Raw genomic sequence first — 25,517 nt, forward strand, 5'->3', positions numbered from 1 at the left:
TTAGTGCACAGCAACTGCAGTTTCCCAGCTCAGCTCCACTGCCTGCTAAGAGCTCAGTCACAAATCAAGTAGAAAGTGCCCCTTAGGATGACACCCCACATCCGAGAGAACCCCTGAGCCATGTGCTCTATTGTCTGGTGGAGCTCTCCTACAGGTGAGTCCCTATGCCTGCTCCAAGGACAAGAGATGGAGTGCTCCAGTGGATAAGGTGCCGGACTTGGGATCCAGGAGATCTGGCTTTGTGCTCTTCCACTCACTGGTTGTGTGATCTTGGGTGAGACACTTCACTTTTCTGTGCCTCTGTTTCCCTCCCACCCTTAAGCTGTCATCTTTATTTAGACTGTAGGCACTCCAGGGCCGCGACTTACTCTTGCCATGTGTTTGTACAGGCTGTAGCAATGAGCTACAATGAGGCCTTGATCTAGTTGGGACACCCGGGGCTACTGTGACACAAATAAATCATAAGGATGAAAAATGTCAATTTTTCCTTCTATTTACAAACTGATCTTCAGCATTTTACCTGGACCTCCCGGGCAGGGCACCCTACTAACACCTAATATTCTGCAGCAAAGGATTCAGACACTGGATTTTGGCTATGCTATTTTTAATGTGTTGGCCAGAGGCCATGCTGATTGGATCAGTACTGAGGCACATGATTTCTCTCGGTGCAATACCCAGGCTGCTGGGCACACTACATGGGCCCTCTTGTCAGTGCTTGTACCAAAATGCCCCCTCTAAGCAGGCCCCAGGACAGAAAAGGCTTTCAAATGATTACTATTTTACTGAACAAGTTGCATTTTTACACACTTTGGATACGAGCATGCACAAAACTGAGTGAGAGAGAGTGAATTGCAGCCGGTGGCAAATTCTGAAACCCCATTCCTTCCCCCAGCAATGAATGAGTCTCCAGGGTCAGCCCAGCCCACTCTCGGCTTGCATCTCTGTACCCTGTCTCCCTCACCTTCACCCCCTGGTGCCATTCCTATGCTCTGAAGGGGACAGCTACATCCCACCCCACCGGGTGGGTCAGTCCTATTGATGCCGGGGGAGTCATGTCATATTCATGCCCTAGCTGCATTTACTGAGCTCTTCCAGCTGAATTTCACCCCCCAGGAACGGTCAGTTTCATTGCACTCTTTTATTTACAGAAAACACAGAGATAAAGCATTAATTTTGTTTGTTTTTAGCAAATCACCCAATCAACTAATTTTTTTTTTTGGCACAAAGAAATGTCACAGGTGTTACCAAACAACCATGGATCAGCAACCGACTGACTGCCCAGCCCAATAACACGACTTAAACGAACAGACATATCAAAACGAGACTGAAAAATGAAGAGGTTATTCCACATTCAGCTAACAGCATAACCTGCTCAGAACTGGGAGGCAAGGGGAATTATTCTCAAGGGGACACCACCATTCATAAATTATATATATATATTTATCTCTTACATTGTAAAAGTAAACAGTGCAAAAGTACAGTACCCCAGGTACCCTTCGGTATGGAAAGCTTGAAGGTTGTTTTATACATTATATGTGTGTTTTGTAAACATTGTTACCCAGCCACAGTTCTAGCTCTTGCTCTGAGATGCCCAATGCCCTTGCGTCCAAAGCGCACCATGAGAGGGAGCTGTCTCCTCGCCATAATGCCATTGAGATTCCCATTCAAGATTTAGTGCAAATTTTGGAGGGAGAGAGGGAAAAAAATAAAATCAAATAAGGCAATAGTTAGAAACAGTCCGTATCAAAAAGAGAGCACAATGCCTGGGTTACGAGAAGGGCAGAAAGTCCCTCTCTTCCACCAGGCTGATGGAGAGGTTCTTCAGCTCTTCCTCCGAGCCTGCCATTTTGTAGCCAAGCTGCGCCAGCACCTGCTGGCAGGCGTTCTGAGTAAACTCCACAATCTCGTAGGAGAGGCGGAACCGCCATTTCTCTGCTGTCGCTGCCGAGTTCCGGACGGTCCCATACTTGTGTTTGGCTGAGGACCTGTCCCCTCTTGTATTGTTTTGTATCCATCGCTCGACGTTGCTGTCCATGGGAATACCCAGAAAACTGTAAATCTCCTCAGTCTTTTTCATGGGATTTCTGGCCAGGTCTTCGTACCTTACCAGCATGTATTTGCCCTTAAGCCATGGTGGTCGGTTTAATCCAGTGGATACAGAGTTCAAGAAGTCCTCGCAGACCGTGGTGAGCTGGGTTACATCCAGGTTGTAGGGCTTCCTACCAGTACCATCCCAGATCCTCCAAAGCCTGTAGGTGTCTCGGAAGGTCTCGCTTCTGGAAGCCAAGATACCTCTGGGGTCCCTCACCAGCTGAATAACCTTCAGGTTTAGTCTGGGATCCTCCACCAAGGCTCTGAGGTCACTGACCTCCGGCACCCGCACTGTTTTGATGGCCACATGCCCATGCTCTTTGCATGACTCAGTGGCCAATGTCAGGTTCAAGGTGCCACACTTTTTCACACAATCCCCTTCCTCCAGGTGGATATCTATGGGCCCCAGTGATTCACAAACAGGCGGCGAGCACAGGGCCTTGCTGGCGCCCCTGCGGAACAGCCGGTCCGTCGTATGGTTCACTGGCTGGGGTTTGATGTAGTTCTCGAGAAAGTAGAGGTCGCAGTCATAAAGGCTCCTCAGCAAGTCTCTGCTAGCGCCCAGCATGACCCGCCTGTCAGTGGTGCTCTTGCTCTGGGTCAACTTTGGGATCAAGGTGTACTGGACATGGTAGAGGGGCTCAAATAAATAGAAGACATCAAAGTGCTGGTTAAACAACTGTCCAACAAAAGAGGAGCCGCTCCTGGTGGTGGCCAGGATCAGAACGTGCGTCTTTCTGGAGAGGTTATAAGCAAAGGTTGGACTCTCGTCACATAGTCTGTCAGCCGACTCAGTCTCTTGGCTCAGGCTGCAGTTCATGGGATTGGGGATGGGGCAGCTGTGGAAGGACTTGGCTGTGAAGGTTCGGATTGCCGTGTACTGGATCGCGATGGATGCCAAGGCTAGTAGGAGGACAGCCTTCCAGGAACATTGCATGGCTGGTCACCTTCATGGAGCTTCTTTACAGGTTGTCTTAGTATCTGCAACACAAAGAGAGGTCACCAGCTGAACAGAGAATATTGCTCAGGACCCAGGTATTCCCTGCACTGAATGGAGGTCGGACTGTAAAATGACAAATAAGGCCAGTAAACATTCTAGCAAGGTGGATATCAGCCATAACCATGTGGCTCAGGGAGTCATTCCCATGCTATGCACCTCCCTATCCTATCCCATCCAGGTGAATGAACATTAAGGCACACCCTGCTAGCCTCAGAAGCCATATCCACAGAGAACTTCAACCCAGGAAATAGGGTTCTTCCTGCATAAAATGTATGGCTCTCAGCTCCCTCTGTGCCTTGCACCTGAGACTGTGGGGAAGGAGGCGAGCAATTGCCCTGCCTACACTATGGACATATCTTCCTGTGCAGTCAGTCCAGGGGAGTTCATGGCAACTGTGCAAACTCATGGAATCCAATAAACATAGGCTGTGTGCTGTGCCATGTATGTAAGTCACCTCGTCAATCAAAGTCACTAACACCCAGTCCTGGTAGGAGAGCAAGAACAGGGCAGGGGACCTAGAGACTGCGTGAGTCCATCCTTCTACCAGCTGGCAGTGCAGTAGAATGACCAGTGTGTGCCAGCAAGTGCCTGCTCAGAGTGAGGCAAGTGACAGCACCTTCACTTCTCTCTCCTAGAGCTGCTAAATTCCCCCCGGCCAGGGTAGCTTGGTGAACCTGAGTCACTGTGCAGAGCCCAGATTCAAGGGATTTCAGCAAGCTGGATGGTCCTGACACAGCATTGTGGGCTCCCAGATCCAACATGCTTTTCTAGCTGCCAATCCTGCAAACCCAGCCTGGGATCTGACAATCAAGCTAGACTCTTGTCTTTTCACACCAGTGATAATGGTTCTGCCATCAGTTGCTGCTGTGCAATCCCACTACTGTCAGATTCTGTTCTCAGTTGGGAGTCCCCATGAGCTGGGGCCAATCCTGTGCCTAGATATTACGGTATTGGGCATATTAAAAATAACACTCATACAGCACACGTTCTCTCCCTCTCTGGGCTATCAAGAAAGACAGCACCACAGACCGAATGCAAGACACTTTGCTGATACATGGCAGATCTCCTGGAGCTGGGCACATTCCTTTTACTGCCAATGGGCGCTAGAGCCCAGATGAGCAGCTCCCTAGAAACAGCTAGAAAAACGGATTGTGGCTGATGTGGGTGCAGGGCTTGAGGGCAGCCATGTGGCCATGTGCTTCAATATAGACATGACAACGGGATATTTGCCAGGAGTGGAGGATGATTGATTGAGGCAGTGGAGGGAGGTGGTTTTCCTGCTTCTGCTCACTGCAGCAAATAAAACTGCTGAAAGACGGTTTATGCTGGAGGCCACTGAACTTCCCATCTAGAATCATAGAGCCAGCAAACAGAGCTGTAAACAGGGGAGTTTTAGGGGGAGTTCTGTTCGAGGAGAAGGTATTTGTAGGTATTTCTATTTGTAGAGGCTGGTAGGGGCAGTCTGCTGGGAGAGAAGGGGAGCCCTGATTAGGGGGCAGGACTTCTCTGACTAGGGGTCCTATAAAGGTAGCCAGTCAGTCAGGCAGCAGCACAGACAGCTGCAGCGGCATAGAAGCCAGCAAACAGAGCTGTCAACAAGGGAGTTTGAGTGGGAGTTTGCAAGGGGAGTTTGGGGGGGAAACTAGGAGAGCCAGGCAGAGGAACAGACAGGGTAGTGAAGTCTGGCAGTGTTTTGGTGCTTGTTGGGGGTTTGTTTTGCTGTGGGTGGTGGCGGTTTGGTTTGGTTTGTGTTTCCCGGACTAACAGGACTTAAGTGAGACGGATATACAAATACAGAGGCAGCAGTGGTAGTGACCCAAGCAGTGAAAGACACTATGAAGATGACTGGATGTAGAAGCTGTGTCATGTACATGATCCTGGAAGGGATACCTGAAAAGAGTTTTGTCTGCATGAAGTGCCACCTGATAGAGCTGATGGAAGAAAAGATCCAAGGATTGGAGATGCAGGTGGAAACTCTGGTTGAGTTTAGAAGGGGGTTCGGGCGGATGATGGAGCAAAGGCATGAGGAGGCTGAAGGGAAAAGCTCAGACTGCAGATGGAAGCAGAACCAAAGAACTCTGAGGGGAGACTGCTGGATGAGGAAAGTGGACTGTGGAGGCATGTGACTAACAGAACCAGGCAGAGAAAAGACAGGCTAGTGAAGGAGAAATAGAGCTCAGGAATAGGTTTGTGGAGTTGGAAAATGAAGAAGGGGCACAGCGAGTGGTCACTAAAGGTGAAAGGGCATGGAAGAAGAGAAGAGCAGCTAGTCCTATAGGAAGAGGGCAAGAGTCAATGGAGATAACACCAAATATGAGCCCCAGGAGGATACGGGATGGGTTGCAGAGGACTCAAGGGACAATAGGAATCGAGAGGACTTGCAGCCGGAAGGAACAGGGGATAGACTGGAGAATCATGCCATCACCAGGAAAAGGCAGGTCTACGTGATTGGGGACTCCTTACTGAGAAGAATAGACAGGCCTGTAACCAGATCTGATCCAGAGAACAGAAGGGTGTGCTGTCTGCCGGGTGCTAAGATATGGGATGTGAACCTGAGGCTGAAGAGAATCCTAATGGAAGCGTGAAAGAATCCACTGATTGTCCTTCATGTGGGAACAAATGATACAGCTAGATTCTTACTAGAACATATCAAGGGAGACTATGCCAGGCTGGGGAAGACGCTTAAGGAAATCAAGGCTCAGGTGATCTTCAGTGGCATTCTGCCTGTTCCTAGAGAAGGGCAACAAAGGTGTGACAAGATTCTGACTATCAACAGATGGCTCAGGCAGTGGTGCTATAAGGAGGGCTTTGGGATGTATGGCCACTGGGAAGCATTCATGGACAGAGGACTGTTCTCTCGGGATGAACTTCACCTGAGTAGGGAGGGAAATAGACTTCTAGGATGGAGGCTGGCACAACTGATTAAGAGAGCTTTAAACTAGGAATTTGGGGGAGATGGTTGGGAGATGTCCAGGAAATCTCCACGCCGGATTTTAACATTGAGAGGGAAGAAAACAAATTACGAGAGGATACAGCCATGGGTAGGAGAATGGACATAAGGAGGAAGAGTAGTGTAGATACCAGTCTAATAGGTGATACTGGCGGTAGAATGACTGTGCCTAATTGGGTTAAGAATGTGAACGAAGCCTAATGGCAAAAATTAAGATGTTCGTACACAAATGTGAGAAGCCTAATGGAGGAACTAGAGCTACTGGTGCAGGAAGTGAAACCAGATTTAAAGGGATAACAGAAACATGGTGGAATAGTAGTCATGACTGGAGTACAGGCATTGAAGGGTATGTGCTGTTTAGGAAAGACAGAAACAAAGGCAAAGCCGGTGGAGTAGCATTGTATATCAGTGATGAGGTAGACTGTAAAGAAATAATAAGTGATGGAATGGATAAGACAGAGTCTATCTGGGCAAAAATCACATTGGGGAAGAAAGCTACTAGAGCCTCCCCTGGGATAGTGCTTGGGGTATGCTATAGACCGCCAGGATCTGATTTGGATATGAATAGAGACCTCTTTAATGTTTTTAATGAAGTAAATACTAACGGGAATTGTGTGATCATGAGAGACTTTAACTTCCCAGATATAGACTGGAGGACAAGTGCTAGTAATAATAATAGGGCTCAGATTTTCCTGGATGTGATAGCTGATGGATTCCTTCACCAAGTAGTTGCTGAACCAACAAGAGGGGATGCCATTTTAGATTTGGTGAGTAGTGAGGACCTCATAGAAGAAATGGTTGTAGGGGACAAACTTGGTTCGAGCGATCATGAGCTCATTCAATTCAAACTAAATGGAAGGATAAACAAAAATAGATCTGTGACTAGGGTTTTTGATTTCAAAAGGGCTAACTTTAAAAAATTAAGGAAATTAGTTCGGGAAGTGGATTGGACTGAAGAACTTGTGGATCTAAAGTCAGAGGAGGCCTGGGATTACTTCAAGTCAAAGTTGCAGAAACTATCAGAAGCCTGCATCCCAAGAAAGGGGAAAAAACTCATAGGCAGGAGTTGTAGACCAAGCTGGATGAGCAAGCATCTCGGAGAGGTGATTAAGAAAAAGCAGAAAGCCTACAAGGAGTGGAAGATGGGAGGGATTAGCAAGGAAAGCTACCTTACTGAGATCAGAACATGTAGAGTTAAAGTGAGAAAGTCCAAAAGCCATGTAGAGTTGGACCTTGCAAAGGGAATTAAAACCAATAGTAAAAGGTTCTATAGCCATATAAATAAGAAGAAAACAAAGAAAGAAGAAGTGGGACCGCTAAACACTGAGGATGGAGTGGAGGTTAAGGATAATTTAGATATGGCCCAATATCTAAACAAATACTTTGCCTCAGTCTTTAATGAGGCTAATGAGCAGCTTAGGGATAATGGTAGGACGACAAATGGGAAGGAAGATATGGAGGTAGATATTACCACATCCAAGGTAGAAGCCAAACTTGAACAGCTTAATGGGACTAAATCGGGGGGCCCAGATAATCTTCATCCAAGAATATTAAAGGAACTGTAAAAGCGGCAAAGAGTCCGTGGCACCTTAAAGACTAACAGAGTAATTGGAGCATGAGTTTTCATGGGTGAATACCCACTTCATCGGATGCATGTTATGGACATTTCCAGAGGCAGGTATAAATATGCAAGCAAGAATCAGGCTAGGGATAACGAGGTTAGTTCAATCAGGGAGGATGAGGCCCTCTTCTAGCAGTTGAGGTGTGAACACCAAGGGAGAAGAAACTGCTTTTGTAGTTGGCTAGCCATTCACAGTCTTTGTTTAATCCTGAGCTGAAAGTGTCAAATTTGCAAATGAACTGAAGCTCAGCAGTTTCTCTTTGAAGTCTGGTCCTGAAGTTTTTTTTTGCTGTAGGATGGTTACCTTTAAATCTGCTGTTGTGTGTTCAGGGAGGTTGAAGTGTTCTCCTACAGGTTTTTGTATATTGCCATTCCTAATATCTGATTTGTGTCCATTTATCCTTTTACATAGGGACTGTCCAGTTTGATCAATGTACATAGCAGAGGAGCAATGCTGGCACATGATGGCGTATATTACATTGGTGGACATGCAGGTAAATGGACCAGTGATGGTGTGGCTTGGTGTTCATTCCCTTGGTGTTCACACCTCAACTACTAGAAGAGGTCCCCTCCAATATGTCTGTTAGTCTATAAGGTGCCACAGGACTCTTTGCCACTTTCACAGATCCAGACTAACACAGCTACCCTTCTGATATTAAAGGAACTGGCACATGAAATTGCAAGCCCATTAGCAAAAAATTTTAAGGAATTTGTAAACTCAGGGGTTGTACCTTTATGACTGGAGAATTGCTAATATAGTTTCTATTTTTAAGAAAGGGGAAAAAAGGTGATCTGGGTAACTACAGGCCTGTTAGTTTGACATCTGTAGTATGCAAGGTCTTGGAAAAAATTTTGAAGGAGAAAGTAGTTAAGGACATTGAGGTCAATGGTAATTGGGACAAAATACAACATGGTTTTACAAAAGGTAGATCGTGTCAAACCATTCTGATCTCCTCCTTTGAGAAGGTAACAGAATTTTTAGACAAAGGAAACGTAGTGGATCTAATTTACCTCGATTTCAGTAAGGCATTTGATACGGTTCCACATGGGGAATTATTAGCTAAACTGGAAAAGATGGGGATCAATATGAAAACTGAAAGGTGGATAAAGAACTGGTTAAAGGGGAGACTACAATGGGTCACACTGAAAGGTGAACTGTCAGGCTGGAAGGAGGTTACTAGTGGATCCTCAGGGATCGGTTTTGGGACCAATCTTATTTAATCTTTTTATTACTAACCCCAGCACAAAAACCGGGAATGTGCCAATAAAGTTTGCAGATGACATGAAGCTGGGAGGTATTGCCAATACAGAGAAGGACCAGGATGTCATAGAGGAAGATCTGGATGACCTTGTAAACTGAATAATATTAATAGGATGAAATTTAATAGTGAAAAGTGCAAGGTCGTGCATTTAGGGATTAATAGCAAGAATTTTTGTTATAAACTGGGGACGCGTCATTTGGAAGTAACAGAGGAGGAGAAGGACCTTGGAGTATTGGTTGATCACTGGATGACTATGAGCCGCCAATGTGATATGGCCGTGAAAAAAGCTAATGTGGTCTTGGGATGCATCAGGCGAGTATTTCCAGTAGAGATAAGGAGGTATTAGTACCGTTATACAAGGCACTGGTGAGACCTCATCTGGAATATTGTGTGCAGTTCTTGTCTCCCATGTTTAAGAAGGATGAATTCCAACCGGAACAGGTACAGAAGGGCTACTAGGATGATCCGAGGAATGGAAAACCTGCCTTATGAAAGGCTTCAGAGTAGCAGCCATGTTACTCTGTATTCGCAAAAAGAACAGGAGTACTTGTGGCACCTTAGAGACTAACAAATTTATTTGAGCATAAGCTTTCATGAGCTACAGCTCACTTCATCAGATGCAGTGAGCTGTAGCTCACGAAAGCTTATGCTCAAATAAATTTGTTAGTCTCTAAGGTGCCACAAGTACTCCTTTTCTTTCTGCCTTATGAAAGGAGACTCAAAGAGCTTGGCTTGTTTAGCCTAACCAAAAGAAGGCTGAGGGGAGATATGATTGCTCTCTATAAATATATCAGAGGGATAAATACCACAGAGGGAGAAGAATTATTTAAGCTCAGTGCCAATGTGGACACAAGAACCAATGTATATAAACTGGCCATCAGGAAGTTTAGACTTGAAATTAGACAAAGGTTTCTAATCATCAGAGGAGTAAAGTTCTGGAACAGCCTTCCAAGGGAAGCAGTAGGGGGCAAAAGACATATCTGGGTTCAAGACTAAGCTGATAAATTCATGGAGGGGATGGTATGATGGGATAGCCTAATTTTGGCAATTAAATGATCTTCGACTATTAGCGGTAGATATGCCCAATGGCCTGTGATGGGATGTTAGATGGGATGGGATATGAGTTACTACAGAGAATTCTTTCCTGGGTGTCTGGCTGGTGAGTCTTGCCCACATGTTCAGGGTTTAGCTGATCACCACATCTGGGGTCGGGAAGGAATTTTCCACCAGGGCAGACTGGCAGAGGCCAGGGCCAGCTCCTGGCATCAGCTTCAAAGCAGGTGCTTGGGGTGGCATTTAGAATGGGGCGGCAGTCCGTGTCCTGCAGTGGCAATTCGGCTTTTGGCGGCAGCTCTGCTGCTGTTGCAGTGGCAGCAATTCGGCAGCAACTGCTTAGGGCAGCAAAATTGGTAGAGCCGCCCCTGGCAGAGGCCCTGGGGGGTTTTCGCCTTCCTCTGCAGCGTGGGGCACGGGTCACTTGCTGGAGGATTCTCTGCACCTTGAAGTCTTTAAACCACAATTTGAGGACTTCAATAGCTCAGACATAGGTTAGGGGTTTGTTACAGGAATGAGTGGGTGAAATTCTGTGGCCTGCATTGTGCAGGAAGTCTGACTAGACAATCAGGGGGTCAGACCCTTCTAACCTTAAAGTCTATGATTCTATGATTCCTTTGCTACCTCCAGAGCTGGGGCTGGGCCTCTTGGTGGAAGCAGCGCTTGGCAGGAGTCCAGCCTGGTGTTGATGAGGGGAAGCAGCAATGTTTGAGTGCATGCTGAAGCAGGAGATGTTCGATGTCTGGGGTGGAGACAACTGTTCATAGAACCAAACTATTTGAAAACAAACAACATGAGAACCAACCTGCCACCATCCCTGCTGCCTCCCTCATTCAAATGGAGGAGGTGCCCAGCCCCATGCTCCATCATCCTGCTGTCACAACCGCAGCTACCTGCCCGGCAGCTTATTATTTCATTCTGCTTTATATGTTTTTTGCAGGGATTTCCTCCTTGTTGGCATTGGGGGCAATAACTAGACACTCCTCCATATTGCAATAATAATAGCTAGCTCTTACACCTGTAGATCTCAAAGACCTTTACAAGGTGGTCAGTATAGTTATTGTACCGATGGGGAAACTGAGGCACAGGGCAGCAAAGTGATTTGTCCAAGGTCACTCAACAGGCCAGTGGCAGAGTCAGAAATAGAACACACATCTCCTGAGTCCCAATCTAGTGCACTATCCCCTAGGGCACACGGTCTCCCTTACAACAGCTGATGGTGACGATGAGGACGACAACATCTCCTCCTAAATTGTCTGATGTTTTCAGCAACTTGTGGCAGACTTTATAAGACATGGACCAGGCAAGGGCCTGATCCTTCCCAGGAGAGTCTCAGAGGGAAACCTAGAAAGCCTGGCAAAATGGGGTCAGTGACGGAACCCCCTGGAACCCAGTAGTGAAGGTGGGACAGGCTGTGCAAATGGCAGGGGCAGGCGAAAGGGGAGCACCCTGAGCAAAGGATGGAGAGGCTAAAGAGGAAGCATTTCTTGCACAGAAGGGGCGGATCCCTGTGACTGTGGCCCATGTGGCCTGCTAGGCCCCCAAGCGATGCAGCATGTTAATATTGGAAACAGGCTTTTAAAATATTTAAAATATTTTGAATATTTAATATTTTAAAGTCCTGTTTAATGAGCTGGATAATGTAGGCCCCTCCCCCTCTGCACCCCGGGGTGTCTGTGCTGGTTTGTGGTCTGAACTCACCAGCATCCGCTTGCTCCAGGGGCAGCCCAGCATGCAGCTGATGCTCCCCCATAACGGTACCCTGAGCTCAGCCAGGGGAAGAGCATGTACAGTGGCTGGAGCAGAAGAGGAGGGGGGTCAGCCCTGGCCAGCAGCTGCCAGAGCTCCCCTGCTCTCCTACATACTATTGTCTCTCAAAGCCTTGGCTGCAGCCTGCCACAAAGCATTGATCCAGCACACAGCTTTCCTGCTGCCCGCAGCATAATCTGCTCATCTGCTCACTGGTAGAGCAGGTAAATTGGAGACAGCTGTAAAGCAGTTGATCCTATTCTTCTCTCTTGTGAGTAGCTGTGAACCAGGCTCGGGGCATCTGCTCTCGGTGTATGGATGGGAGGGGGCGTGTGTGTGTGTGCGCACGCATTGCGTTGCAATGAAGGGTATCTCTATGTACACTGGCATTTGTGTCCATGCATGTACAAGGGTATATGCACACACAACTAAGTGGTCACACAACCAGATTCTCCTCCATCACTTTGGGGGGGGCCTATCCTACCCTCCCCTGTCCCAGACGGCTCCCCGAGGAGAGTCTGAAATCAAACTCAAATGGCTAATGTTAACTGCAGTGACAAGACAATCCACCCTGGAGGGTAGCAATGTGGTTTAGATGCTTCCCAGCCTCAACCTTCCCTCTACGAGCTTCCCCTGGGGACTCTTTTTCCTCCTGATTTAGTGCCTTACACATACATCTCACAGAATGTGCCTCTGGGTAGCGCTGTGCATTTATAGCTGCAGCGCTGGGTGCATGTCTCCACCTGTGAATAAGGCTCTGCATGTCAGTGCACATGTGTGTCTCTGTATGACAATCTGTATGCCTTTAGCCATGACACACACGATTATGTATGTATGTAGGCCCCTATATGTGCTTTTGTGATCTGCATATTAACAATTAAATTTTGCAGTGATGGGTGCTATAGAAGAACCATAGGCAGATGGGTCTTTGCATGTACTGGTATCCATGTCTCTGTGAGAGTATGATGCATGTACGTGCATGTTGCTGCCTGTATATCCATGTGTCTGCATATGCATAAGTGAGATGCCATAGGACTTTGAGGTTCTAATCAAAGTGCTAACCAGTAACTTCAGGTAAAACCAATTTAATGGACCCAAATGTTTTCAAATCACCCAGTGATATTAGTAGGTCCCTCTGAGGCTCTCCCCTCAGCCAATTCCTCCTCTTCTTTCCTCTCTTTTATACACACAGACTCTCTCTCTCTGATCCAGAGTAACAGCTCTGAGATTTCTCTGAATTAACCCATTGTTCCTGTACACCTAGCAGAACAGGGAGGCCTGTTTCTCTCTCTCTCTCTCTCACACACACACGCGCGCGCGCGCTTTCTCTTCCTCCCTTCCCCTCTCCCTTCTCACCCCTGCCCCACGGCATGCTGGCCACTAAAACCCAACACCGCTGGCTCCTCTAGTAGCAGCTAAGGGACAAACACTAGGAGGGGATTTCTGAGTTCTAGCAGGGAGCTGAACTGGCCAGGCCAGCTTTAGTATGCTGGGTCTGTTCAACCACAAAGCTTCTGTGGCTTTAGCATATTAAAATTCCTGACAGGCTGGGAAAAGCACAAAGTTCCTGGTGATTTTCCCCCTGAGAGGTTTCTGCTGTTGGCGGCATGTGGCACACCCATCACCCTGACGTGCCTGACTCTCAGGAGAGGCTGTGAGCATCATTCACTCTGAAACACAATGGGGGTGGGGGGCTGCTTTTCTAAGCATGGAACCTAGCTTAAACTCCCAGGGTTTTTACTCTTGATTTTATCTAATGACTGAGCCCAGCTCTCATAATCCTACATGAGGCTCGGGCATGTTTTTCTGGGGGCGGGATGACTTGGAGCATTGGGAATGGGGCAAGGAGCCCTTCACCACCACATCAAATCCATCCCAACATAGGTGCTGGAACAATTTTTAAAATTGTTAAAATTTAAGCTGCAAGTTATTACCATGTATTTGGTTGTTAGTACTACTTCAAGCCAACCCCTAGTTCCAGCATCTGTGCATCCCAGGCTGACCGTGACCACAAGTTCTTCCTCTCTGTTGGCTGTTTGGTGGCCCCTAGGAGAGAGGAATTGGTGGCTTTCAGTTCAACCCCCATTGGGCAAGTGTCCATGATCCAAACCTGTACAATTATTAAATTGCGTTCTTCCTGACAGCCTGAGCAGAGGGGCCGAGGACTCTAGGGCAGGGCTGAGCTACACTGATGGTGCAAAGCGAGGTGTGCCCTGCCCTTGTCCATATTGAACCTGTTCTGGGGCTAAACAGGAGGATCAGGTCTGAACCTAGCACTTTTCACCAGTGTTAAATATATACCCACACTTTGCTTTAGTACGGTTTTCTGGGCTGCTGCCTGCCAGGACCATGCTGTGTCTTGGAAGCAGGGAGATGCAAGATGTACCCATTGGTGATCCTACTATACACTAGCCTTGGCACATCAGTACTCACCTTGCATAGGGAGGCTGCCCTAGAGGGACCCAGGCACCAGTGTATCCATACAGGAAATCTTACAGCTTCTCTATTCTCCTATCGAGCCTCCACCCCCACCCACAGAGAAATCTTTTGGGCCCGGCTATGTCCTACCACCTCTTTTCTTGCTTCCTCCACCTCCTCCCATCACAGCCTTCACCTCTGCATGTTTTCCCGGGCTTCCCTAGCCACACGCACATCGCACCATTTCAGTTACTAAGGCTCATTGTTCACAATTAGGAGAGATGAAGGGCAAGACCCTGGCTCGCTCTCTGCTCCTGGCCCTGTAGAAAGGGAGGCTCACACGCACACGGCTCTCAGGCACAGCAGCGTCTTTGCCAAACAGCCGTATTTAGCTTCAGTTTTCTATCTGCAATATCCAAGCAGAGAACTCTCCATTCCCCTCTGGTGGCCACCAGTTCTACTGCGGCCTCCTAAAAGGCTTGGAACTTTCTTTCCTTTCTCCTGGAATATACTGGGACAGGTGTGTCTTATGAGCATGGAAAGTGAGGGAATACCAGGCCGGCCATAGCCACACAGAGCGAAGCCAGGTGCTGAGTAAGCTTCCTGAGCCTAGGTTCTGCCACTAAACCTGAATCCTGACCTGCAACCCAGTCAGTTGTTCCGTTCTTGGATTCCCCAAACACACACACAGCTCTGCTGATGCTCCTCGCTCCTGACCTGCAGCACCCCTTGCTATTTCAGCTATGCCAGGTTGTACTGCGGAGAGGGGGAGAGATTTGTATGGACGCACATGTGAGACCGAAAGCAAATCTGAAGCCTAGCCTGGGCAGCACTCTGGGGGAGAGTCTATTGACTGCTGGTGAGTGGCCTGCCTGAATTATGACCTCGCTGTGCCCCCTTCGTAGGACTCAGCACCCACCAGTCTGGCAGGCTGTTGCCCCTTGGCCTGCTGCAGACAGTGGGGAGCTGCTGGGGTGAGGTCTCCAGGATGCCTGGTTTGCATTCTGAAAGAAAGTCTGACGTGTCTTCCCTCCCTTTGTCCAGGGCCAGGCCCTTGTGCCTCCCAGCAGCAGTGCTTTGTGTCACAGTTATTTCAGTAAGAGAGCTGGCCTCGGCATCAACAGCCCTATTGCATGTTAGTGGGTCACTGTCAAATCTAGAACGAGCAACTCTCCATCAAGGCCAGCTCAGTGCAGCCAGGGAGAGGTGATTCCCCAGCAGGGACCGGCTCAGCACAACACCTACCAGAGCATCTCAAGTGGAAGGCAACTCCAAGCCAGGGCCAGTTCAATACAGCTCCTACCAGCTGTATAAAAGAAACTCCTCTATTCTCACTGAAACTGGTGCCCTCTAAAGCAGAGATGCTTTCATCATCTAAGAACTTGCCTGGGCATCCCAGCCTCCCCGCCCGCCCCCCCCAGCAGGGTGAGGGAGGTGAGGGTCCGCCTCCCAATCCTGCACTGATTGGATTTAGTCTAACTCCAGCAAGGAGATGGATGAGTCTGTGCTGCAGCCCCTCAGGTGCAGAGGTGGGATGGGAAGCAGTGAATGAGGAAAGGCAGACAGCCCCCAGAAAGGCCAGGGGACACTCCCCTCTCCAAGTGGCTTGGCAGGGTTGTGACTGAGACCGCTTCTGACCCCATGGCACTGCTATTCCAGACAATGCTAACCCACTGGCATTGGGGAGCTGCTGGCAAGGGCGGGCATCACTTTCCATACAGACTTTTCCTGGCCTCCACTTGCCAAACACAGAGCCTACCACCAGGCTGCTGGAACAAACGCCACCAGAGGGGGAGACAAACACACCCCAGCTCACTACACCAAACACACAGCACACCACTGCAGGCACACATGCATGCGCTAGGGCTAGAATGTTCAGAAGGGCTCAGCCCCCACCCAGGCAGCCCGATTTTCAGAATTGCCCAGCTGCCATTTAAGCACCGTAATCAGAAGAAGTCGGCACATTGTACACTGAGCTCTTTTGGAAATCTGCCCATTGGTGTCACGGGCAGCAGCTGGGGGCTGAGCACTTACAAGAATCTGGCCCATATTTAGGTGCCTAAATGGGAGCTGAGTTCCTTGGACAATCCAGCCCCACTGGTGGGTGCTCAGAGCTTGGAAATCTAGCCCTGCTTTCTTTTTGAAAATGTGGCCTCACAGGTGTTGCTACACTAGGTTTATTTGTCTAGAATTTCCCGCTATTGCTCCCCCCCACAACAGCAGACATGGGATTGGTGGGTGCCAGAATTGTACACACTGTGTCCTATGGACCTACTCCAGGCAGAGTTAGATGATGTGGTGGTAGAAATGCCAGCACCCTGTGTAACTTGGTGCTGCCACTGGTGGAGCTAAACTGCTAGTAGCAGCAGTGGGAAATATAGCCATTGCCAGGGGCAAAGCCTTTCCCGGTCCTGGGAGCCTATGGAGTAACCTCACCAGGGTTCTCCAGCTCTGGAAGGTGCAGCTTTCCAGGACCTCCCTACGCACTCATACCCAGCCCCCTCCCATAGCAGGCTATTGTCCCCACCCTTCCTGGCTTTACACACCCTATGTCAAAGCCACCCTCCTTCCAGCTGAGGGTGATGGGGCTGTTTGGAACTGTTTGGTGCTGGAGCTATAGACCTGGGGTTTCCCCTGGGTGGGTGGAGCTCAAGGCTCTATCTCTACCCAGCTAGGGAAGGAGATACTGGGGTGGGGGAGTACAGAGAGCTGTCCCCACCACCTGGGCCTGCATGCTCCCATTGTCCTCTTTATATGTGAGTTGTTTTTACACCTGACAGTGCTATGCATGGGCAGCATTGCCCCAGTACACCAGCTACAAGCAGGGAGGAGTGGCTGGAGTGCCCAGCATGGGGACCTGAACTCTGCCCTTCCTTGTCCTTTGTTCATGGCCCTGATCTTCCAGCACTTGCCACTACTACCAGGAAGGGCTCTGGGCTAATTCAGTGTTGTCAACTCTTGTGATTTTTTTGCAAGTGAGAGGATTTTTGCCACAGCTGGATCCCATCGTGTGGTGATGAGGGAAGCTCCAGCCCACTTAGGCTTTCCCAGAGGCAGGGGTGAAATTCCCTTCTGATTGGTCCCCTGCCTCACTGACCCACCTCCTGGGGAAGAGCATCCTATCTATGCAGCTGCAGGAAGAGCTCACTGCTTCCTCCCACCCTACCCCACAAGAGCCCACATCAGTCTCACTGGAGAGGAGAAGGGAGCAGAAAGATCCCAGCAGCTCAAGGAGGCTCTGCTCCCCTCTTCTCTGCCTCACTGCCATACCCAGCCTGGAAGTGGGAGAAAGACCTAGCTTCAGCCAACCCCTGTCATATCTGGGAGAGAGAATGAAGATCCCCAAAAGCTGCAGGAGGAGTAGAGGTGAGGCTGGGGTTGCAGACCTGAGCTGGGGGTTGGAGAGACAACCAGAATTGACATCTGGGCAGAACTGATGCAGGGATTGAAAGGACAGGATTGATTTGGAGGCTAGGTGGACAGAATAAATTGTAGGGCAGAGGACAGGCAGGCGTGGGAGTGAGAGTGCCTGCATAGGGGGCCAGAAATCACCTTGCCCAGTAAATTTGGGATAGTGGCCATTGCTAATCGTGAATTCAAAAATCAAATGACAGGCCAAAAACAATACAATCTCATTATTTTGTGGGCCTGACTCCTGATTTCTGAACCTTTGGGGTTGGCATTCCTTCTCCCTTGACCTCTGAAGACTGTCCATGATCACTTCAGGCCCATGCTGTCCCCAGGATGCCATGTAATGACCAGTGGAATGGCGCTAATTGTAGCAGGATGCTCCCAGCCATTCTTGGCCCTGGGATATGGACAATGCAAATTTTAAAAGCAAAATTCTAGAGGGGCTGCTCCATTCTCACCCCAGATACCCACTGCCTCATAGGAGGGGGGTTAAATGCAGTGAAGCGCTCATGAAAGGAGGCAGAAGTTGGTGGAAACACCTGCACCCACCTCTCCTGGCTGGCACAGCTACCCCGCTGACAGAGTGCAGGCAGAAAGCCAGCCTGGCAATCCAGGAGATTCAGAGATCAGTGCAGTGAATTAACCTGAATGGTATAAGTGAATTACCCTCAAACAGAGCAACAAGTGTGGCTAGACACCCCAAAGCCCCTAGGAGGGAGTCCCCAAGCTAGGCATTCTCTTAACAAGTTTGATGCTACTGACTTGCTTTTAAAGCTCCATAATGGGAGTGCACAGCTGTATGCTCCGATCATGGCTGATCTCACAAACTAAGCAGGTTGCATCTGGTCAGAAGAAAACGCAAGCTGCTGCAGTTATTGATGTAGGGGATATTCGGCTCTCTGAATCTGCTGAGCCCGATGGTCCAGCCTGGTGCTAAGGGATGCTGTGCAGCTGGAGGTGCTGTCAAATGTCCTGTGATCATTCAAGAGCTCATGTCACTTCTTTGAAGGTGGGGGTGTGTCTCCCACGCATCACCCTATGTCCTGATCACATCCCAATGCAGGTTAGTCCATTCTGCTGCCTTAAATTCCCTTGGTATACAGGGATCCTTTTTCCCCTGCCCTAAAAGGTTGTGTAGTATTGCTGTGCAGCTACCTTACTTGTTGCTCCTCCCAAAAGGTGGCTGCACCCAGTGCAAGTGAAGTAATTCCTGTGGTCTGCAAAGTACTTTGGATTCCTCTGGAGTGGCATATGCTTTAAAATTGAAGGTGTTGGTACACTATTATTTTTATTATTATTGCTGTTAAGGAGGTTACTGAAGCTCCTGAGGGTTACGTTTTGTGGTTGCTCACTCCTCTTTTGGTTTGTCACTGAGGCTGCTCACCTCTCTCTCCCTCTCACTATTTCATGCTCTTGGCTTTGCTAGCCCGATTTGGGTGCCCCAGCCTCTTTCAGCAGCTTCTGCCTTCCCATCTATGCAATCCCTATGAAATAAAGGGCTGTACTGAGGCCCGGCTCACTGGTGAAAATAGGGCTAGCGGGGAAAGGAGATGAGGGGGAAGGAGAAGATTCAGCCAGCCACCAGGCGGAGAGGGACTGTGTGGTTAGGGCAAAGGGTTGGAAGCCAGAGGCACCTGAAGACAGTGGAGATGTCGCATCACACCATGCGCAGCCCTACTGAGACCCAAAATAAAAGCCAGCCACCTTACTGACAGCCTGTTGCTGCAGCTGAGGGAAGGAGTGAAGCAGGAGCCCTTCACTCCTATCCAGTGGAGCCCTGCACCTCTCCCATCACAGTGGGTCTGGATGGGGACTGACCTTCTCTGTAGGTGTGCAATGTTGCCACCAAACATTGTGTCTACCCCCAAAACTGAATACAATGAACAAGTCTGTTTCCATGGAAACCACAGAGTGACTCAGGACTTTGGGACCAGCTCAGAACATGATTGTGAATATCAGATGCTCAGGGAGATTTAGGATCCTGTAGTCTGAGAACGAAAGGGACAGCAGCATATGAACTGCAGTACTGACACACCCCTGGCAGGCAGTTACGTACACACACTTACACAGATACACAGGGTGGTGCACACGCACAACCATATAAAATCCACTCCACGATTCTACAGCCACAAACCAAACCCCTGCCTCTGACACTGGCGTTACTGCCGCAGTTGGGAGTCGTTACTGCAGTAGGCTTCTCTGGGGGCATGCGCCCAAAAACCCAGACCCACCCCAAGGCCTAGCCACACTTGTGCACAGGTGCCACACCCACCCGTACTAACCATTATGCACTTGCTTCAGTTCCCTTTACCTTTACACAATCTTAGCCCAGCTGCCCTACCCCTGACCCTGTAACAGGGAATAATTCAGTAGCACTGTCTCATCATAGCACCTTCCATCCCTGGAGCCCAACACTCTCTCCAGGCAGGGTGAAGTGTTACTATCCCTATTTTGCAGAGAGGGAAGCAGAGACATGGAGAGACCAGCAGTGTCTTTTCGTGGCGCTGGCCAGTTAACAGGCCAGCAGGGCTCTCACTTCACAGGGCTGTTTCAGAAGGAGCTCACCACTCAGCCACAGCAATTAAGTTATAGGATTGCAAAACAAAGCCCAGCAGGGACCAGCAGTCTCTGGTTCTGCTGCTTCTTGACACCCTGTGGTTGAAAAATGACTTTGTTTCTTAAAACAAACTGTTGAGGCCATTCAGGCAGGGGAGACAGGGTCTTGATGGGGTGTAATGCCGAGCATCAGGCTCAGCCACAGTGCCTTAGTCAGATTTGAGTCTCTGGAAATCTGTAGGGCCACTGGGGTGACATACGGCCACCTGGGACAGCTCTGTTGGAGCTGTTAGTTTCTCCCTCTACAAGCTGTGCCCCACACTGCTCTGCAGGAGCAAAGGGGGCTCAAACTGGGAAAGCTGGTCTTAAAATAACAGGAAGGAGCCATTTCCTACCCACCCCTTACTGGTGGCAGACATCCACCTCTAGGCACTGCAGGGGACGCAAGCATGTGCAGTATCTGTCCCGGCACCTAGGCACAGCAAGGCCAGTCAAGATGGAGGTGGGGAGGGGTCCCATATTGCCATGGAATAGTCTTGCCGCCTCTTTAGTCCCATAGGAATACAGCTTCTCTACAAATCCCAGCAGGGTCAATGCACTCTTCACTTTCCTGAAGTGCTAAGGTGAGCACCATGCAGTCCCCTTGGTGCGGGCCCTTCAAATGGGACCTTAAAAGCTGAGCACCTGTCTATTCTGTGTGAAAGATCCTATGATACCTTTCCTAAGGGTAGGGCATCCTTGCTCTAAACCTTTCTTACTCTTAGATGGTGCATTGTTCATCCACCAAGCTGCCTCCTCCACTCCAGAGGTGGCTGTGGGATCTTTTAGGATGAAAGGCACCATCAGAATGTACAGTAGGACAATGTGCCACCCCCCTTTGAAATCCTCCATGATGGTTTCTGACTGGAATGAATTTTTTTTAAGCCATTTTTCCTGGCACAGGCATTTTGAGCTAATTAATTGTTGGCAACAAACTCCAGCCTCAACCAACCCAAATGTTTTCCTATCACAACAATCAACCTGTATATAGTTAAACCTCTGCACAGCATCTGCCTTTCAGTCTGTAACTGTCTGGCTATGCCTGGTACAGCTTCTCCTGGCTTCCATCTTTCTCTGAACTGTCCTCCAGCCTATTCTGTAGATTCACAGCAGGAGCTTCTCTGGCTATTTGACAGCTCATGATAACCTCTTTACAGCAACTCCCTCTTTCTATCTGTCTGTCCCATGACCAATTTGTTCATAGGGGCATCATTTCATGATATTTCAGTGGGTGGTGCTTTTATCCCAGCAGTTCTCATCTCCTCCCTGGGACCCCTATAAGGTAAGAAAGTAGCATGTCCCCATTTTACAGATGGGAAACTGAGGCATAAAGAGGCTAAGTGACTTGCCCAAGCTCACACAGGGAGTTCAGGGCATAGCAAGGACTAGAACCTGGAACTCCACTGAGCTGTCCCTCCTCCCCCTGCTTCCCCTTTTCAACAAATATTTGGGTCCTTCAAAAGCCCAACCCCTTAACTATTCAGCATTCCTGTACGGAATCTCTGTTTTTAAAAAGTCCCTCAGTTTACACTAGGCTGGGTGTTGGTGAGAGCTTTTCCCTCAACCTCCTTGCCCCTCACCTGTTTCAGGTAGTTCAGAACAGCTTGGGACTAAAGGATGCTCCTGCATCCAGTTATATAAGCAACTGATTGTTTCTAGCCTCTAAAGTCCTTCCAAGAACTACAAATACCCAAGCAAACCAGACACAGCTGCACAAAGGGACAGGGCATCTGGCCTCCTGGTGGTATTAGGGAAATTATTCCAAGCAATGGTGGTCATTTATAAAGAAAAGGAAGTCTTCACCAAGGCTTGTTTCTACCACCAGGTTTTGATCAAGAGGTTGCTAAAACCCACTTGTAATTGTTTCCCCTTTTGCCCCAGAGAGAGCTCCTAAGGGTTAATATCCCAGGACTGGTGCCAGTGTGGAACTGTGAATAGAGGAAATCCAAGTCTGGCAGGAGAAGGGCTGCACTGGTCTGTGCAGAGAGAACAAAGGTCTGAGAAATAGAAATGGCTGGAGAGATGACTCCACCTAGGCACACCAAGTGATTTTTCATTACCCTGGAAAGTTGTGGCAGGTAATGCTAAGGAAAGGTTTGCAAGAGCAGGAAGGTAGATAAGTAGTAGACACCCCATCACCTCTGGGGCAGGTAGGAAGAAGGAAATAGCCAATGGGGCATTCCCACAGAACCCTGCCCAGTGCTTGGTATGGCTGGGGAACAGGAAATCTTCCTACCCTGCTGCCCCATGCCTTTACTCTGGGGAAGAAACAGCACAGCTCAAGTGCCCAGGATTTCCGCACAAGAAAAAAATCAGCTCCATGGGAGTCTGAAGTCTTCTGCCCTGTGTGACCTCAGTGCTGCCTCCCAGCTCAGCACAAGGCAGGCACTTACTAGCATTTTGGTACAGTTGCTAGCATTAAGGGTGATAAGTAAAGTGCCCCCGCCCCACCCTCTAAGCACCCATCACTAAGCCGCCTCACTGCCCTGAGTGGGAATCATCCACCATACGCTGATGCCACCCTTTTAAATTGGTATCCTCCTCATTCCTCTCCCCTCAGTGGGAATTGCCTCCCCATCCCTTTGCTAAGGGGTTTCTTCCTCTGAAATACCTGGCCATGGCCTGTGACAGGCTACTGGCTGGATGGACACCCTGGTCTGAGCCAGCAAAGCAAAGCCCATGTTCAAGTGCAGTTTCCCTCCTGCAAAAACGGGGATCAGCCCCAACGGGGGCTCAGCTCTCACACCCTACACACTGCCCCCCAAAATGGGGCTCGGTCCTGGCCCCCATGCACTGCCCCCCCATGGGAGTCGCCCCCACCCACCGTTGCTGGCTCTCTTGGGAGGAGCAGCCGGTGAGCTGCCCGGGAAGGAGGGGGTCGCACATCCGTGCCCAGCCCGCCCCCGCAGGAGCCGGAGCGGCCGGGCTCGCCCCCATCCACCTACCTGGGGATGAAGTGCGGAGCCGCTCCGGGCGCAGCGGCAGGGACTCCCCGCAGCTCATTGAGCCAGGGCGGCTGCTGGCCCCGTCCTCCCGCCGCAGTTCAGGCTCCCTCCGTCCCGGCGAGCAGCAGCGGCGGCAGCATCCTCCCTGGCAGGCTGAGCCCCCACTGGCCCCTCTGCATGGCCCAGGGGCAGGCTCAGGCGGGAGAGCCGCACGGCTCGGCTCCGGGGGTCCCTGCTGCCCTGCCCTGCCCCCTCCTGCTGCAGCCACGGGGAACAGCTTCTACAGAGCCGGGCACAAGTTGCCCCCCTTCCCTGGCTGCTCTGGGGCGGACCAGCCTCCCCCAGTCATTGAGAGAGAGAGAGAGGGAGAACCAGGCACCTGGGGGGCGCTTCAGCACGGGCTGCAATGGGGACTCATGCCTGTAACAAGCAAGGTAAATCCTACTGCTGCCTGTGCGGAGACCCCAGGGAAAGCAGCAAACAAGGCATGGGGTGCAGGTCCCACTGTCCACGCCCCTCCAGCTCAGCTCCCTCCTGCCCCCCTTGCAGCCCCTGCGTCCCTCTTCCAGCACCCACTGTCCAGGATGTGAGAGCAGAGCCTCTCTCTCTTTTCCTCCTTGCACAGCTTTTCTCAGGCTGGCAGCTGCTCTGGGCTTGAGCTACAACTGCACACAAGCAGCCTGCTCAGTAGAGCCAAATATGCAGCCAGCCCCCCTCTCTCGCTCTGTCATCATCCCCACCCCTCTCTAGGGTTAGTGCACAGCCCATGCTCTGCACTGCCTGAGTAGGTGAAACATCCCCTTTCCAAATCTCTAGTCTGGCTTCCTTCCTTCTACTTTCAGTGGAGATTGGCAGCAGGAGAGCCAGTCGAATCTGCCTAGGGTAAGGCCGTGGCACCAGACCTCAGCATTAGCTGCTTTGTTCTGCCCAACCAGCAGAGAACTTTTGTGCTTCCAGATAAGTCTTCTCTCCATCTTAAAGGGGCCAGCCCACTAAAGATCTTCATGCTCCGTTTATATAAAAATCACTCATTGCTGTTTCTGGATAGGAGCGAACTAAATGAGGAAAGCCCCTCCTAGGTGCGGGGTTGGAAGAACAATAACCTGGCCCTGCTTTCAAGCAGAGGCAGCCAACAAGACAGACTGGCTTGTGAATTTGTGATGTGAAAGAACATCCATTATAGGTTAAGCTGAGACTTACTCAGGTCTCCAACTGTAAACTGACAGAGCATCATTTCGCCATGCCACTTGCTTGCCTCGGGCCAGATTGCTGGCTTCTGAATGGCTGATGAGGCCTGGTTTTAATTTTTTAAAATTTTATTTTGTTACAATTACCTGTGTTAGGAATGCCTCGGGTTCTATGACTCCAGGGATCTTAGTAGCTCTGCTGCAGCTAGGGATCAGTAGTCTGAGAAGAGTTATAGAATCATTTAAAATGAAAGAATAATTAAAAATCAGATAGAAAGATGCTATCATGACAGTCTAGGGGGCCCAGAGTGAGAGTCAGGAAATGCACTTCTTATTTGAATGCAAGGGAAAGTAGGGACTTTCAAAGCTGCTCTAAGTCCCATTTTGCTTTTTTACAGTATTTTTTGGTTTATTTCAAAGTGTCCCAACTAAATTACCTAAAATAAGTTAGAAGTTTCCTTCCAACAACTTTGAATGTTTCCTTTTTGCCATGCATTGCTGAGCTGCAGTTTCTGTGCCCTAACCTACATTGTCAGATCAGGCCTAATTTTAAATGGCAACTTCCAATGGGACACTGTGTATCGTTCTGGAGTCAGTAAGATGGACATTCCTTTTTTTATGTATCCCATTTTATTTAATATTTGTTTAATGAATGGTCCGAGATCTTTATAAAGAATCACAGCAGTTTTCCTTTAACACTAATTTTAGAAATACTCAACTCCTAACGACACTCAGGTTTGCTGGAACCTGTCTCTCCAGTTCTAGGATTGCTAAATTTCCACCTCAAACTCTAGAATTCACAAAATGTGACTAAGGATTCATGGTCTTTGAATGTTAATAAGAAGTTCAGAAACGCCCCGTTCCCTTTAGCAGCCTGCAGAGTAGTAACCAGTGGAAAGAGGAACAGCAGATTCTAAGTCCATTCTCAGAAATTGTATCAATAAAAATAAACATTCCTGGAAATGCTGGAATCCTAACATTCCAGAGGCGCAATGTGGAATTCAAGGTTACCAGGCTCTTATTTCAAGTCCCATGAACCATAATTTGGGACTATCAGAATCTTCATCTGTATCTTTGACATTTCAGGATCTAATTTCTAACTTCGGGAAGATCTGGGTCTTAAAGCTGATCTCTAAAGTTCTCTAACCTTTGTTCCTATTTTTTTGAAATATCACATCAATACTAATCCTCTTAATCTAACCGCAGAAAACTTTGGAAGAGGACTATGTCCTCAT

At 49.2% G+C, this 25,517-nt stretch overlaps 1 protein-coding gene across 1 annotated transcript; it reads right to left on the minus strand.

Annotated features, from left to right (window-relative positions):
- Window positions 1-818: 818 nt before the first annotated feature.
- CHST1 (carbohydrate sulfotransferase 1) lies at window positions 819-24,047 on the minus strand. Its single transcript, XM_038406622.2, has 2 exons — window positions 23,096-24,047; window positions 819-3,072 (listed from the first exon to the last, which is right to left on the minus strand). Exon 2 carries the CDS (start codon window positions 3,026-3,028, stop codon window positions 1,769-1,771), a length of 1,260 nt encoding a protein of 419 aa, XP_038262550.1. The 5' UTR covers window positions 3,029-3,072; window positions 23,096-24,047; the 3' UTR covers window positions 819-1,768.
- Window positions 24,048-25,517: the final 1,470 nt, after the last annotated feature.

Source organism: Dermochelys coriacea, chromosome 6, assembly GCF_009764565.3.
Source record: "Dermochelys coriacea isolate rDerCor1 chromosome 6, rDerCor1.pri.v4, whole genome shotgun sequence".
In the NCBI taxonomy this organism is placed as follows: domain Eukaryota; kingdom Metazoa; phylum Chordata; order Testudines; family Dermochelyidae; genus Dermochelys; species Dermochelys coriacea.

What these genes read in the sequence shown, in the direction of transcription:
- CHST1 (XM_038406622.2), bottom strand. Translation starts at nt 3,028, where the DNA reads ATGCAATGTTCCTGGAAGGCTGTCCTCCTACTAGCCTTGGCATCCATC.